Source organism: Vidua macroura, chromosome 13 (assembly GCF_024509145.1).
Source record: "Vidua macroura isolate BioBank_ID:100142 chromosome 13, ASM2450914v1, whole genome shotgun sequence".
NCBI classification, from domain to species: domain Eukaryota; kingdom Metazoa; phylum Chordata; class Aves; order Passeriformes; family Viduidae; genus Vidua; species Vidua macroura.
This window is the reverse complement of record NC_071583.1, coordinates 16,480,460-16,496,367: the sequence shown is the minus strand read 5'-3', so window position 1 is coordinate 16,496,367 and position 15,908 is coordinate 16,480,460. Positions and strand designations below refer to the sequence as shown.

Genomic DNA, 15,908 nt, shown 5'->3' with positions numbered 1-15,908 from the left:
CATTGCTCTTGTACCAGCTCCAGAATAAATGGAACTCCTGACACAAAAGGCTTCCCTGGCAGCAGGGCTCAGCATGAGGCTACTGAGGGCCCAGAAGTGACAGTCTATGTCAAATTGTCTGGTTTCTGCTCTGCAAACACTCATCAACCACCTCTGCTGACAGCAATTACATATTTCCTTGAATCCTCATGAGACACCAAGTAACCGAAGTGCCCTACCCAATATTAAACACCAGGGAAGTAGATGTGCAGAATGTCTGGAAATGGTGTGAGTGGGGAATGTTTCTGGCTACACAGGCTTGCTGTGATCTGTGCCTCACCCCTGGCTTTCAGGGCAGTTGAGGTGACCATTGGGGCAGCAGAAGAAACAAAGTAGACAAAGTTTGTATGAAAAAGAATGCAGGGATAGCAAGACAGACAAAAAGGAGCAAGATCCCAAGGCTGCTTCTGGGCTTTGCACTGGCTCTTGGAAATTCTACCATAAAGCAACCTCTTTCCCCCTCATATCTACAGTCCCATAGACAAGAAGAGTTATTTAGACAAACCACATCTGCCACTGTGGCTTAGGAGCCTATGAAATGAGATTCATCAATCCTTCAGTAATGGTACTCACTGAAAAAAACCCCAAACGCTTCTTGACCCAGAAAAACAGAAATGTTAATGCTGGAGTTGTGATTGACAGCATCTACAGGTAGCAACACAAGTGAGCCTGATCCATTAACAAACTCCTGCCTTCTCTTGGATAACCTGGAGCCCCCCATAACCAGTGCCTTGGGAAAAGCAGAGCTAGATCCCCAGGCAAAGGCCATGGGAAAAAAAACAGCTGGCATTAAAGCAGCCCTCTGCCCCACTGGAGGCTCGCAAATCTTGCATATTTCTAATGCAGCTCTTGCTGTGTATCTTGATATTCTCCTTAACAGACTGAGAGACAGAGTCAGTGCTTATTTCACCAATTCATCTGAATGCTGCAGACACAAAGCCCAGGGCAGATCTCTTTCCCACTCAGAGTTGTGCAGTGTACAACCTGCAGGATGGGCAAGCACGTGTACTTTCCCATCCCCTCCCTGGTGCAGCACCTCAAAAATCCTCACCTGGAAGGGGAAAAAAAAAAAAAAACCACCAAAGCCTTCAATGGCCAAAGCTCTGGCTATGTCTATAGCAGATCATTATGCGATCACAGACTCCTGCTAACAAGTTTCAGAGCAGCCCCTGCACTGAGTAGCTCAAAAACTTGCAGGCATATAATACCCCAGTTAAACCAGACCCATAGAATGGGTTAATCCAGAAGCTACCTGTCTGCAAGCTGCTACAGCTGCACTGTGCTTGCAGACAAGCCCCAGGACCTACAGCTTCCAATATGCCAGAACAGCATGCTTCCCCTTTCCAGTCAGAAGTTTTAAACCAGGATTACCACTCCATCTCAAGCTCCTGAGCAAATAACTTAAGACCTTTTCCAGAGGATTTCCTGGTTTCATGCTGTACATTCTGATCCCCACTGATTTCCTGGCCGTTTTTTGTTGTCACAGAAGTGCAGACGTTCCCCAAGAGCAGAAGTCCCCGCTCCATGCCCGGCGCGGGGCGAGCACAGCGGCTGGGGCCGCACTATCATGTTCTGCACGGCCCTCTCCCAGCAACCGCAGCATCCGCTGTCCTGTCACATCTGCTGCCACCCCACTGCGACAGCAGGGAAACGGATTCCTCCTGCCACTGCCGCGGGCCCCACTCAAACTGAAAGGAAGAAGAAAGGACCCGCGCTGGCTGTGGTTTGGGGCGATGTTTAACTGTACCAGAGGCGGCCGGGCCGGGCCGGAGGTGAGCTCATCCCCTGTGAGCCTGCGGCTCTGCTGATGTCAGCGCACAGCTCCGTGGCAGGAAGTGATACGGGAGCAGGAGCCCCAGAGGAAACTGAATTGAGCAACTGAGGTTAACTCCTCTGGCATTTAATCATGTGGCATTTCCAGGGACTTTCTAAGAACCCGGGGCTGGGCTGGGCTGCCCAGTGTCGCTTCGCTCACCATTGGCAGGAGGGAGCGGCTGTGCTGCCACATGGCAAACCAGGCAACATCTGCCTCCCCTGAGCTGCTGGCCCCTTCTCCCCCCAGGGAAAACATTTCATGAAGAGCTTCCTACGAGGCCCACTGAAGGTAGGACATAGATGCACACAAAGTTTGCTGGAATCTACCTCAGAAACAGTCCTGAATGGTATAGACTCAGATTTGTATTTTTGCAAAGTTCAGGTGAAGCTGGGGCTCTGGATGATGCATCTGTGCATTCCTACAACAGCAGTAACAGTTATCTGGCATCTCATCTCAGAGAGCCTTAGATAAATTGGAGCCTTCCATAGAAACTGGCCAGTGCCATCATTGTCTGTGCTGCTGAGGCACCTCTGCCAGTGCCAGCCACTGCCGGAGAGCTCTGCCTCAGAGTACAAGCCAGGAAGGAGAGAGGAAGACCATCCAAGAAGCATTCTGGAGTTAATCCACAGTACTAAAATGTCCCAAATACCAAGGGATCTTCTATTCATAAAGTTTTTCAAGTAAGGCAAGACATTAACAATAGACAATTTTCACTTTTTACACACCAGCCAGACAATTTCACTGAGCTGCACCTGTACCAGTGACCAGAACCTCAAATGTGGGACTTCTTGGAAAGAGACAGATTTTCTTTCCTTCCTTTTTTTCTACCTCCACTTCTGCTGAAGTAGTCACAACTGAATTAGAGGGAAGGAATGTGCCTGGAAGCCTTCCAAATGCTCCTCTCTTCATAGGGTTTACCAGGAAGACTACAGCCAGTGCTAGAGCTTTGTGGATAAGTGCATGGTTTGCCAGAGCGTGGCTCCACTGTTTAGTCTCATGTAATTATGATTATCTAATTTCAAACCTTGTGTGGCTGGTGCTGAGTTCAAATTCAAATCACTGCTTTCCAGAGGATTTTCTCCCTGAGACTCTCCTTCTTGGACCACTGCTTGAGGCTACAAAGAAAAACACCAAAAATAAACAAGCTCCCCCATGCAAAATTAGTATTGAAAGACAAAATTGCAAATACGCAAAGTAGGTGGATTATTACTTAAACAAGACTGTGCAGCCCTGAAAGCACATCCATTTGCCACCAACTCCTACATTCAGCAAGAGCATATACCAGGGCATGTAGTGTCCACACACAATCTGAATAGTTGTTTGAATCCATAATAAACCATCCCAGTATCAGCCTTATGAGACACAGCCCAACACTTTGAAAAACACTGCCCATTATGCAGCTGAGGAGATTTTTTTTCATCAAGAATATTTTCTATATTTCAAGTTCTGTCCGTGTCTTGACCAGCTAAACATTTTGTCTATTGACAGTTAAAACCAAAATGACTGTTCTTTTTCTTCTGCTTTGGTTTTGTCCCCCAAACATTCTTCAGCTGTTTAATTCTGAACTGAAACATCAGAATCCTTCACTAACCAAAGTTAAAATGTCACATTTTGAAATGTTAAAAACTCCTGCTTGTCTTTGAGATTTGTCAGTCCACAAATGACACCAGCAGAACTCATGGGTAAGGTTTTGTTCTGTAAGACACGCCCACTTGTGCCTCTTATGATTTTCCATAGAGCTTGAGGATCCCAGTTTGCACACCCGGTTGCTTTAAGCACTGGTAACACAGGCTTCCCTAATCAGTGCATTTAAATGACATAATATAAATGGGCTTAGGGAAAGCAATGGGCTTTGAGCAAGAGCAGTGTGCTGAACTAGACTGTTACCTTCTCACCTGGACTGCAGAGAAGGAACAGATTTATGCAACAGTTCCCTTGTCTGGCATGTTCTGCACAGGGTTTGCAAACTGTTTCCCACTATCCAGGAAATATCTGCATGCAAGGTCACTGTCACACTAGAAAAGGCTTCTGTTCTCTCCCATATCCTGGCACTTACTTGCTGGTGAACGTTTCCCTCCAGGCCTTCCGCATGGCCCTCACAGGCTGCTCTGTCCCTCTGGTTCTGCTGAACCAGAAGTGTTCCTTTGTCTCCTGAGCACTTCTGTGCCACCACATCTGCACAACAAACCTATGGAATCCTGCAGCAAGTGCACAGCTTGGGTTTGGATCTGGCAATTTTTGTGATGCACACTAAATAATGGCTTGTGGCTGTTGTGGGGGTTTTAAATCACTCCTAATGACAGGTAAGATACCATTAGTAGTTCATAGGACTGAATATCCATCTTGATTAAAAGATTTTGTCTTGTTTTTACACCTGAAATGTTTTCTTCTTAGCTACTGATTCTACTAATCCTTTGTTTGTTGCATAAGAGTCTTCTGCTGGCAGGACTTAAAAGTTTCTCCATTCATCAAATTTCTCTTTTAGCTTAATTTTAAGTTTCTTCTTTTGAGACAAACTGACATGCTAAGCAATCACTTCAGTCTTTCAAGTCTCCTGGGAAGACAACCCCTCTCTCTAAGAAAGGATGGAATCTCTTGTCTGACATTCCAAGCCTGAGAAAGCGTGGAAGTCTGGTATGTCTTAAGTACAGCATCTCCCCTGGGCTCTCAGCATTCTTCAGTAGCTGAATCTTGGAGGCCATCAGGAAGGCAGTCAGAGTTTCCCTAATTATTTCCAGGCTACCAAGGCTCAAAGAATGTTGTGGCAGACACAGAGTCTGAGAAGGGCAAGCACAGCTGCAAGTTCTCCAGGATCTGTGACTGGAGAAGAGGGAAAGGACTGAACACTGTACTCACCCACTTGCGGGGCCTCCCTCTTCGCCTCTTCCCAGCAGAAGGTTCTGCCTTTATTGAAAACAAAGGGGGTGGGGGGGGAAATATTATCAGCTCTCAGATTTGCTGGGCATTGTGACCGAACCACTGAACATGGCCAAGGTGACCTTTGTATTAAAGGTCTTGTCTCACAGGTAGCAGAAAAAGCAAAAGTTGGGGATAGAAGACAGTTGAGGAGGAAACACCTGCCTGACTGCACTGGTGGTGATTATTTGGCAGTGGTGGAGGAGAAACACTGGGAGGAAACTGCTGAACAGGCAGTGGCAACACAGGAAGGCTGGGAGGTGAGTAAGGACTAAAACCACAATAACTGATTTGTGCAACGGTGGCAATTAAAGCTGAGCTGAATTAGGGGCAACTTTCACTATCTTTAAGCTAAGAGAAACATCCCTGCTGAGCCCTCTGGCAGTGCTTCTCTCCCCTATAAATGAGCATAAGCCATTTCCTCTCACCGTTCCCCCAGTTAGAACAGTCATTTTCTTGCTTCCTTTTGGCCTTCCTCGTGGTTTCTTCACTGGCTGTGGTCCCACAGCATCCTGTGGGATATCAGCTGTGTTTCCACCATCCTCCTGGGATAAAAGGAGAAAAACATTTAAGCAGGACAATCTCTGAAACAATTTACATTCTCTCATTCTGACTGGTCTTGGACTGTCTTATCCCACTTAGAGCACCCAGACTCCTAAAGAGTTGGTTGTCTGTGCTTTTCCAGATGTGAAGTGCATTAGAAGATGATCAGCAATACTCCTACCTCTTTGTCTGTCTTTTGGGCTAGGAACATGAGTAAGTTCCAAGAACTCTGGCCAAGGGGCCTTGCCTGCCTATCCAATTACTGGTGCAGAAACAGAGGGTGATGACATGTGAAAAGTCTCCAGGCTAGAACAGAGACCTGGTCAGCCCCTCACACACATGTCCTGGCTGAGCTGTCACTGCCTGTCACATCAGAGGTGCCTCTGAGGCCAGGAGCTGAGATTTCCCAGGGTGCAGATCCTGGGTAGCCCCAGCATTTACCCCAGAACACCTCTCCTTCCCTTGCCCTTGTTAGCAAGCAGCTTCCCAGGGCTGCCTGCAGATCCCATCCAGCTACTGCCATGGCATCCTCAGGCATCTTCTTGGGATGGTGTTCTCTCACCTGTGGCTGCTTCTTTGGTCTCCCCCTCTTTCTCTTCAGGCCCTGGGTCAGTGTGGATGAGATGGGATTCTCAGACCCTTCGTTGCTCATGCTGGTACTCTCCACTGTTTGCAGATTATAATCCAACAGGTTATTTTTCCTAGACTGGGAAAGAAAACTTGTCTCCTCTTTTTTTGCTTTATCTTGTTATGGATTCTCCTCTACCTGCAAGGCTGAAATGAGAAAGAATCAGGCATGGCAGCTTGCTATTGTTCTCATCAGCTGCAAGAGTTCAGGACCCAGCAGACATCTGGGAGCATAACTGTGCTTTATAAATATTCTAGAACCATTCTTTTACCTGGCTTATTCCTCAGCTTTCTGAGGCTTTTGTCCAAAGGACCTGACTTGCTCCAGGCATGGACTATGCTGGTACCTGCATGTACCTTTCCCTGTTTAATCTGAATCAAAAAAGATTATGTCTGCAGCTCTCTAAACTCCACTCTTTGGAGGCTTCCTCCAAAAAGGAAGGAAGTGGGAGATAAAGTGGTGGTGGTGAGTTATAAATGTAACAGTCAAGGGCAAAACTTCCTTTGGAGCTCCTATACTGTCAAATACCAAAGCTAATACTGAGACTAAAATCTACAGCTAACAGAGGAGCATCCTTACAAGAGGATGCTTGAGAGAGCAAGTCCCAGGGTACAAACTCTAAGAAGTCTGGCTCTGGAGCCACCCCTCGAGAGTTTGTTCTTAATCACTGATCGAACAGGCACTGTCTGGAGAGATGGCCTGACCCCAATCAGTGCACTCATCCCTTGGTCCTACATGAGGCTCACTGTTTTCTACAGGACAACACAAGCCCCTAGACCTAGGGTTTTGCTAGGCTCTTGAGCACTAGCTTGTCTGCTGGAAGTTTGAGTCGGCAGGCTTGTCAGCCTCCTCCCTGATCCCAAGCTCTGCTTAGTGCCTGCTCTGCTTGGAGTGAGCCCTGATCCAAATTGTTTGCTCTAAGAAATAACCAAGATCATGAGCTGTTGGGAGTACATAGGAAACCAGTGACTTTCCCTGCTTCTGCTTGAGGTTTCTCCTCTGGCATGTCTGCCAGAGAAGGTGGATGTCTGACTGCAAGCCTGGACACCCTCACATCCCAAAGCAGGAAGAAGGGAGACCTTGACCAGAACCTCAGCAGAAACCTGAATCCCAGGCACATTAGGAGAGGTGGGGGTCACTGAAGTTTTGCTTGCGTGCAGAGCCAAAACCTAGCCAAGGATCTGAGCTCAGTCCACTTATAGCACCTCCAGATCTTGGCCTTCCTTTCCTTCTTGCACACAAGGGAGGGCTCAAGAAGATGGGAGGGGATGAGGAGGCTGAGCTCAGCTGGACAGAGGCCAGCAGTGCTGGCTGAATCCTCTTTTGTCAGTAGTTCTTATCACAAAATACACAGCTGCGAATAGTGCAGTTAGGAAAGCAACATCATTTATTGTTGCTTAGGAAAGCAGGAGTATCTAGATGAATCATGCATTTCTACCTTCTCTGCTAAACCATCACCTGAGAATTTTTTTTTTGCAACTCTTCACTTTACCTGTTTTACTTCTTCTTTTCCACCTGCTAAATGAAAGATAACAGCAAGCATGAAGAGCTCTTTGCCCCATTGGCCTTGAGCACTGCTGAGTCGCCAGGTCCCTCCAGCAGGCTCTACCTGAGGCAATAAAGGCAGTACTAAGTAAGGGCACAGCTGCACCATGTAGAAGAGTGTGACTTTTTTGTTCAAAATAATGCTGGAGGGCAGCAGCTGGGCTCAGTTCCAGTTCATGCATGAGCAGCCCTACGGAGAAAACTCACTGGATGCCCCTTTGTGCACATGGTTGGGCCCCAGCTCACAGGTGCTGCTGCACACTCAGCTTTTCTATCAAACCCTCTGATGAGAGGGCGATGGAAAGACTACAGCTCAGGTCTCCGAGTTCAGGCTGCATCTGGAGGAGAGGCAGTTAGAGGAGAAAAAAAAAAGTTTTTTCTACTTGCAAGCCACGCACAGTTACCACCAAGTCCCTGAGAGACAAGCATGAAACACTTGCAGTCTCTTTCAGAGAAGAGCTGTGCTTTTACAGACATGGCTTTGTAGTCTGATCAGATGTTCAAGTTCCAAAGATGAGAGGACCTTAACTGAGGACGACAACAAATATTCTACCCTCTGGCCAGGTACAGTTCCTTAAACCTGCATTTTCTGGACAGAACTGGGGCTCAAACCAGCTGGTGCCAGCATCTGGAGTTGGCTGAGGCAGGAGGGGGTCATTGAGGCTCTGGACTGCCCTCGGAGGAGAGAAGCCCTAGTGCCTCTTCCCAAAGGCAGGTCTAAGCTAAGCCCAGCTCATGTCACACACATCTGCTCCTGGATGAGCCCAGTGTGCTGCAAAGGTGGCTTGAAGCCTCTAGAGCCTGAGCCTTCCCTCAGCTGCCAGTGGAAAGGGAACAGATATGGCCACAGGAATGGACAAGTGTGAAAGTTCTGTCCAAGCTAGATCCCCGAGCAGAGATCACATCTCCTTATCTGAGGAGGCTGTGCTGAGAGGAGGGTGGAATTCAACATCATCATTCTATTTTTCAGTCTCAGCTTGCATTTCCTGCTTGGTCACTAAAGGCTGGACATGCAGAAGCTGACAGTGTCACTGACATGCAGCAAGGGAACTTCCAACCTTCACTCTATATCCTAACACAATGTGTGCAGTCGTGACAGACACTGAAGCCATCACTCTTACTGACACAACCTCTCTCAAGAGTTCACTGTAACTGACACCTGCATGGAATCCAAATTTTGCATGTCATTATTCAAGTGGGAGCAACCACAGTGCACAGAATTCATTTTTCCCCAGATGTAAAGAAAGCCAGCTCTTGCACAAAGATTTTTTGCTAAACCTTGCTAAACAAATACACTCTACAATGCCTTTAACACATCTGGTCAGGACTGCAGAAGACAAATGCCAGAGACTGCCAGGATATAGCAGTTGATTTGTACATCTCTCTTCCACCTTTCATCACCCACCAAAGGCATATCCTTCTCAAAGCCTGGTGTGAGAAGAAAAACACACAACCAAAATGATACAAGCATCTTCCCTTAGGGCTTTTGTCAGCTTTACATGACTCAAGTAAGATGCAGACAAAGGAAAAACACCCACTGCCACTTTATTTCAAATTTCTCAACAACTTTCCATGTATACATATAAACCGCCAAACCAATTCTGAGTCACACTGTACACCAAAAGCCAAGTATACCTTCCAGGGTCACTGCATTCCCTGCTGGGATTGGAGCCAGCAGGGCTAAAGCCCAGGCCTACACTGTGTCTACAAGGGCACAAGATATGAAAAACCTATTGAAATGTTTGTGGGCCTTAGATCACCTTCATGTCAGCCATATACAGAATCTTTGCATGGTTTTGGCAGTATTGAGACCTCTGTGTTGCAGAAATGTCACCTAAAAGAAAGTCTCATGTCCCAAATGCATTCCCAGGCACCTGGCAGAGGGCAGGGAATCCTCACAGTCATAGCAATTTGCCTGATTTAAGTCCTAAATTGTACAAAGCCAGATTTTCTCATGTCACAAATTCTCAGGAAAGCTCCTCCTGGGGGCAATGCAGTCGTAGCCTAACAGAGTATTGAACAGTATTCTTGAGGGACTTTTCCCTTTCCATAGACTACAGAGGAAGCCTTGGGGATGAGGCTGCTGACTTGGGCAGATAAATTAAAGGGCAGAACCCCTCCCTGTTTTGTTTCCTCAGTGAGGTAACATTTTAGGCTGTGTCCTTGGGACAGACACAGTATGGCACAGGGATGCTTGAGACATCACACTGAACCTCCCAAACCATGTGTGTGATTCACTGCCAGAAACACTGCTCTGGCTGCAGTGCTCACTTACAAAATAAAAGCTTGCAAAGCCTTTTACAAAGCATAACAGGAGTGTTATTATTATAAGAGACCCTGCATTATAGCCTTAACTCCATCGCTGTCTCTATAATAACATGAAAAAGTATCTCCCAAGCACAACGCCCACTTAGCAGCACAGCACCATTGTGCTGCTGTCATGTGTGACAGCAAAGCCAGGGGAGCTTCACTGGCACCAACGTGGTCACTCTTTACCCCTTCTGGTAAAAGACAGAGGGAAAAACATGGCCCAAGCCCTGCATCAAGCAGAGGAAGATAAAAGACTTTGTTAGTCAAGACATCTAAAGAAGAGCCAGGCAGGGAGAGAACTCTCATTCCAATAACTGCAGCAATAACAATCTGCGCTCGTATTACGAGAAATTACTTTCACCTTCCGAGAAATCAAATGCTCACATCTTTTCAGATCTCGCAGTAGATCAAGATATAACACAGCTCATTTTGGTTCCCCATGGACAGTTCTACCAGAAAAGCAGGATAGCCAAGCACTGGAACAGCTCCCTTGGGAAAGTACAGTGGCAGTAACACTCTGGCAAATGTGCCTTTTCTGCCAGACTTTTCTGTAAAAAGAGGAACTTATGAGCTACTAAATCAAGTTTGTGGGAACAGAAGGTAACTGCCACCATCTCATAAATAATTTCTCAAAATCATAACTAACCTCTCTAGGTGATTTCCCTGACTACTTTGAGTGGCTAAATCTAAAGCTTCTTTGATCTCATGCTTAAAAGTCTCCTAGTTCCTTGCCTGTTTGGTTTTTTTTAATGAACAATTTATTGTCACCTGTTCTTGCATCACCAAGTCCTTCAGCAGCAACATTTCTCTCTCCTCCATTTTTAAACTCCACCAGATTACACATCTCCCTCATCTTGCCTGGCTGAATAAACCAGCACGTTTGTTTCTTGGATGCTATCGTATCTCCTGATCATTTTGGTTGTCATTTACACCCTTTCCAATCTGATCTCAACACTGATAAAGATGCTTACTCTCAAAACTATTTTCAGTGAGGACAGCCTGACTAACTTCACATGAATCTGAGAAGCATAGGCTAAGCAACACTTCACTGGGGAAAATCGGTTCTTGTGTAACGTTAATAGCATTGGCTTCCAAAATGATTCGACAAGCAAGCTATTCCACCACCTCTAGCATATCCTGACTGATAAAATACCCAGCTCAGAAGACAGAAACTATTTAAGTTTACAGAGGACAAAAAACACAGGACCCATAAGGGCTTCCACACATCACATTAGCTCTAGAGACTTGCTCAAGGTCTGAATGAGAGTCTCTGTAGCTCAATAGAGCTACATTTCCAACTTTGTTATCGACTGCTCTGTGGCACCAAATCAAAGTGCCCTTGTGTGTCTCAGCTTTCCATCCACAAACTGGTGTGCAGCTCCCTGACTGTTGAGCCACCCTCCAGATGGGGCTGGGGGCAAAGAGCCTGAGCGAGGCAGGCAAAGGCCATCCTGCCTGGGGCTGCTCTGACACAGCCAGCAAAGGAGGCAAGGCTGGGACAGGAGCTTATGGACTAATGACCTACCTACCAGAAAACAAGGCCAAGAGCCTTTTTTTTTTTTTTTTTAAACATTAGTGACATACACAGTTACATGGGAAAAGGGCTGATGATTACTGAGTTTCAAGCAATGATGAGAACATGAACAGGCTCTGTTTCCTCTTTCCCAACTCCTAAGTGCCCAGCATCAGCACAACATCTAGGCACTGCAAGAGCTCTCTTGAATGAGCCTTGCTTGATGCACTGTCTGTCAGCTTCTCTTTGTCCAGATACCTAAGCCAGTCATTGCTCTGAGAGGCACCATGTTCACCTTAATCCATATCCCTACTAGTCATAGAAATACCACCATGGTTCTGCTGTAGTTAGCCTAAAGTATTCCCAGCTCTTCCTCAGAAAAGTGAGGCTTTGCACTTGCCTGTGCAATGACTCAAGCCACACATACAGTCCTGGCTGTGCTGAGGTCCTGTTCGTGTCCACTTGCACAGGACTTTCCCTGAAGGTTACCACAGAATTCCACAGCAAAGGTTCAACCTCAATCCTACCTCAGCATCATCAGCTTTTAAGCCCTATCAAAGCCCCAGGCTTCCTATGGTCAGAGCAGGCAAACCAAGGAGGCAGTTAATCATCCCAGGGAGCCATGGAAAAGCACTGTGGGGATACCAAGAACAAGGAAGAGAAAGGATACCAAGAAAGGAAGAGAGATCTGGAATCTCTTCCTAACTCTGAACTTGGCAAGTCATGTCATCTTTCTGCGCTTCACATTCTCTCTCTATAAGGTTATGGAATAGCACTGAAGTATTAACACTTCCCTCAACCTGGGGTGGAAGGATTGAGGATTAAGTAATTCCTTTTTTGCAGAGTGACACTAAGAGCCCCCAGCAGCAGAGAACAGAGCAAGGCATCATTAGAGGAATGAACCAGCAGCTCCCCCCATGTCGTGTTCAGGAACACAAAGGAGAGGCGGTGGCAACTGAAGAAATACAGCTCAGGATTAGCCACATCCTGCTGAGCAGCAGAACACACCCTCACCATCTTTCCCCAGGAAGCTGAAGGCTCGTGGGACCAGTTTGGCCTAAAGCTGTCAGCTGGAGTTCCCTGCCCTGGGAACCTGGCACAGAGCATTTGAGTGGGAGCTGTGTTCCCCAGATCCACACAGCACTTCCCACCCACTCCCAACCCCAGCAGGCAGGGGACACGGCTCAGCTCATTGTCTCTGTCCAAGGAAACCCTTGTACCAGACCCAGGATCCCAAAGTCTTGAGGCCTGGGGTCTGAAATACCTATCATTCCTATTCAGGACATTTCCAGCACTTCTCCCAAAATGATCAAGCCAGATCAGTGAGACTCCTGTGTGTATTGTAGACTCCCTAGCACTACACATTATGAGCCTGTCAGAATTCTCCCTCAGGGCATTTGTCCAAAGACCTAAATGCTAGCTAAAGGACTCTTTCTGATAATAAAGTCTCTGTCCAGACACTTTCATCAAAAAAGCAAGCACCCCAAGCACCGCAGAGTTAAATTGGTGGAGAAAAACCCAACAGTATTTACAGGAAAATAACAGGAAAAGGAGAAATCTGTGTTTACTAAGAATTTAAAAATCACAGTTATTTGATTCGAGATAACATCAAGCCTTTTTCCTCTACAGAATATCTTGTATAGCTCAACTACTGACATCTGCAAAACACTGTCCACTTGTGCAAAGCCAGGAAATGGCCCTCTGCACTTCCTGACGAGGACTGGCATTGTGGCACCTGGCACAGGGATGTACGAGGCAGCAAGTTCTGTACCTTATACTGCTTGAAAGTAGCTTTTCCCAATTACCAACCTGCAATTAATTAATCCCCACACCTTAATAAACCCCATCATCTTGCAGATGAGCTCTGCATACGCATTTCAGATGACGCGGTAAGAAAGGAACAAGATTTACCTGTTGAGAAGTTGGGCAGCACCGCTTGACTCAGCCCCAGCAGAGTGAAGGCAGGAGAGAAAGAGAGGTACCCAGCAGCTGGGAGCCCCCTGCAGTGGTGAGAGGCAGCTAACCCAGGTCTCTGCACACACTCATCTCAGGAGCCTCACAGCGAGCCCAGCACCGTGGGTTGCGCTCCCAGTTTGTGATATGGAAACAGCGCGAGCGCTGCCGGAGATCTCCGGAGATGGCAGCCCTGAGCAGTGACTGCAAGTGAAACCCAGCTCCCCTTGACACGCCTGGAATCACACACTGAACACAACAACCAACACCTAGAAAAATCCCCAACCAGACCACTTACAACAGCCAGCTTCTACGTACTGGCCTGATTACTGAAAATAAGGTCACTTTCCAAAAGTGAAATGAATGATCTGAGTAAAAGGGGACAAATCATTAATGTACTTCCCTCTTTACAAATGCTAGACAGAACCATGCTGACCCTGCTTTATGAAAGAAACCAAACCAAAACCCCTAAATGGGCAGCTCCAGGAAGGCTTGTGATGATAAAGTGGTTATTAATCTGAGTGCAAAATGTGCTCAGGGCATTTACTTTAAGCCACAAATAAAAATGGGAAGCTGAGCTCAGTTAAGCATAAACATATTTAGAAAGGAGACGTTGCATAGCCCTAAGTCAGGTATTTTGTATTAATTATGTGAACAACCATTAGATCTCACAAAAGACCCCAAAAGTATTTTGCCAAGAAAAACGCAGACTTTTCACGACTGCCTTGACATATTTGAGACACCTATACTGGGTTTTTTTTGGAACATCACCATTAGCAAAACCATAGACTTAAAATACTTCAATCTGTACCTGCACAAAACCCACTGCAGCATCTCAGAGACAAAATCTGAGGCTTTTCTTTATGTCAAGTAGTAAATTGCTTACAGTGACAGTACCACTGAATAAACTGAAGACAAGTTTTTTTCCTCAGAGCCATCCATATAAAAGGTTTGCATCATTTGAGCTCCTCAGTAACTTCTCTAAATCTAAATATGGCACTTAAATAATTTACTGCAGTCTGGAACAATACTGATCTTGACCTTATAAACAGGGCATGATCTTCTGGTTAAAGCTGTTCACAGGGGCTCTAGAAATGTGTCCAGTCCCTGGGGCTGCCACATGTTTTCCCTGTGACCTCAGGAATGGCGCCTTTTCTCTGTACTCCATTTCCCACATGTACAGTGGGGATAACAAACCAGGTAACATCTGGCTTATTTAGACAATATTTCCTTTGGGAAAATATTCATTTCCCACCATGTAATTTAATGTCTTAGGCAAAGTGGCTCAAGATTTTGTTTAGAGCTCCAAACCACTAACAAAGCAAAATCAACATGAAATGCTAACAGAGCCCTTTGATCACCCCTGCAATGATGTCTAATCCAAAAATCATTAAATAGTGTATGAAATCAAGTACCTGAAAATTATTATCTGTTAATTTAAATGCATATATATATAGATAGATAATTTATCAACTATCCTCCTGCATATGCACTACTGTTCCATATGAAAATATGCAAACTTTTTCCATTTTTAAATGACTTTTAAAACATTTTTTTTTCAAATATCACTAGAGACAAAGCTGCAAGCATGCTGTATGAACATAGTGTAATCATGACTGAGTCAGAACTTGAATTGTTACATTTGGTACAAAATGAAGAAATCTTCATTTTGTACAAATACCTCCCGGCAAGTCAGTATGAAACTTGAGTCTACAACACTAAACCAGAGATGGTTGACAGTCCTTAGGTGCTAAAGAACATTATTAATATTCCAGAAATTAAACTTCCGGTTAGGAAATGTCAGATACAAAATTGGAACATGGTGTCCTATTTAATCTTTATTGGGCACATATTGGAGAATAGTGTCTTTAATATCTACACTTCATCATTTCTTAAGTATTTAAGGCTAAGAGAAATGATTTGATCATTCTGTATATAAATGACTGACATTTCATCATTATTCTTGAACTGAGCCCAAAAATCTCACACTTGACAAAACCATCAGTCCCATAAAACGTGTTCTGGAAGACAATCACAGAATCATTAAGATTTGAAAATACCTCCAAGAACATGAAATCCAACATTTGAACAAATGCCTCCATGTCAACTGAACCATGGCACCAAGTGCCATATCCAGTTGTTTCTTGAACATGGTGACTCCAGCACCTCCCTGGGCTCAGCCCCAGCAGAGTGAAGGCAGGAGAGAAAGATGCCTGACAACCCTTTCTGTGCCTTTCAATGCCTGACAACCCTTTCTGTGAAGAAATTCTTGCTGATGTCCAACCTCAACCTCCCCTGGCACAGCTTGAGGCCATTTCCTCTTATCCTACCACTGGTTATCTGGGAGGAGAGCCTGACCCCAAGCTGGCTACCACCACCTTTCAGAGAGTTGCAAAGAATGAGGTCTCGTGGGATGGAGAAAGCACCGTACCCTTGGACAGGCGTTCCAGTGGCTAATCCCTCTAAACAGGGTGCCTAATTTACAGTTTGGTTTGTGTTTTCAGACTGCAGGTGCTGGTTCCCATCACACTTTTCTCAGAAAAGCACCCAGCTTCCCCTGCTCAGTTATCAAGTTGACTCAAACTATTTTTGTGCACAATTAAGCAGACAGAAATCCTTAAGTCCCACACTCTAAAGCCTTAAAA

General features: G+C 45.7%; 1 protein-coding gene across 2 annotated transcripts in view; it reads right to left on the bottom strand.

The window, feature by feature from the left end:
* The window catches only part of LOC128814176 (high mobility group protein HMGI-C-like), a 50,625-nt gene that overhangs the window by 1,120 nt on the left and 33,597 nt on the right, over window positions 1–15,908 (bottom strand). For both annotated transcript variants that reach the window (XR_008439285.1, XM_053989776.1), the window contains 4 exons: window positions 5,877–6,088; window positions 5,200–5,316; window positions 4,712–4,759; window positions 2,880–2,970 (listed from right to left, as the gene is read on the bottom strand). Coding sequence is in view for 1 of the 2 variants with exons in the window: in XM_053989776.1 (XP_053845751.1) it covers window positions 2,880–2,970; window positions 4,712–4,759; window positions 5,200–5,316; window positions 5,877–5,966 (346 nt within the window). In the remaining variant the exon portion in view is untranslated. The remainder of the gene's footprint in view (window positions 1–2,879; window positions 2,971–4,711; window positions 4,760–5,199; window positions 5,317–5,876; window positions 6,089–15,908) is intronic.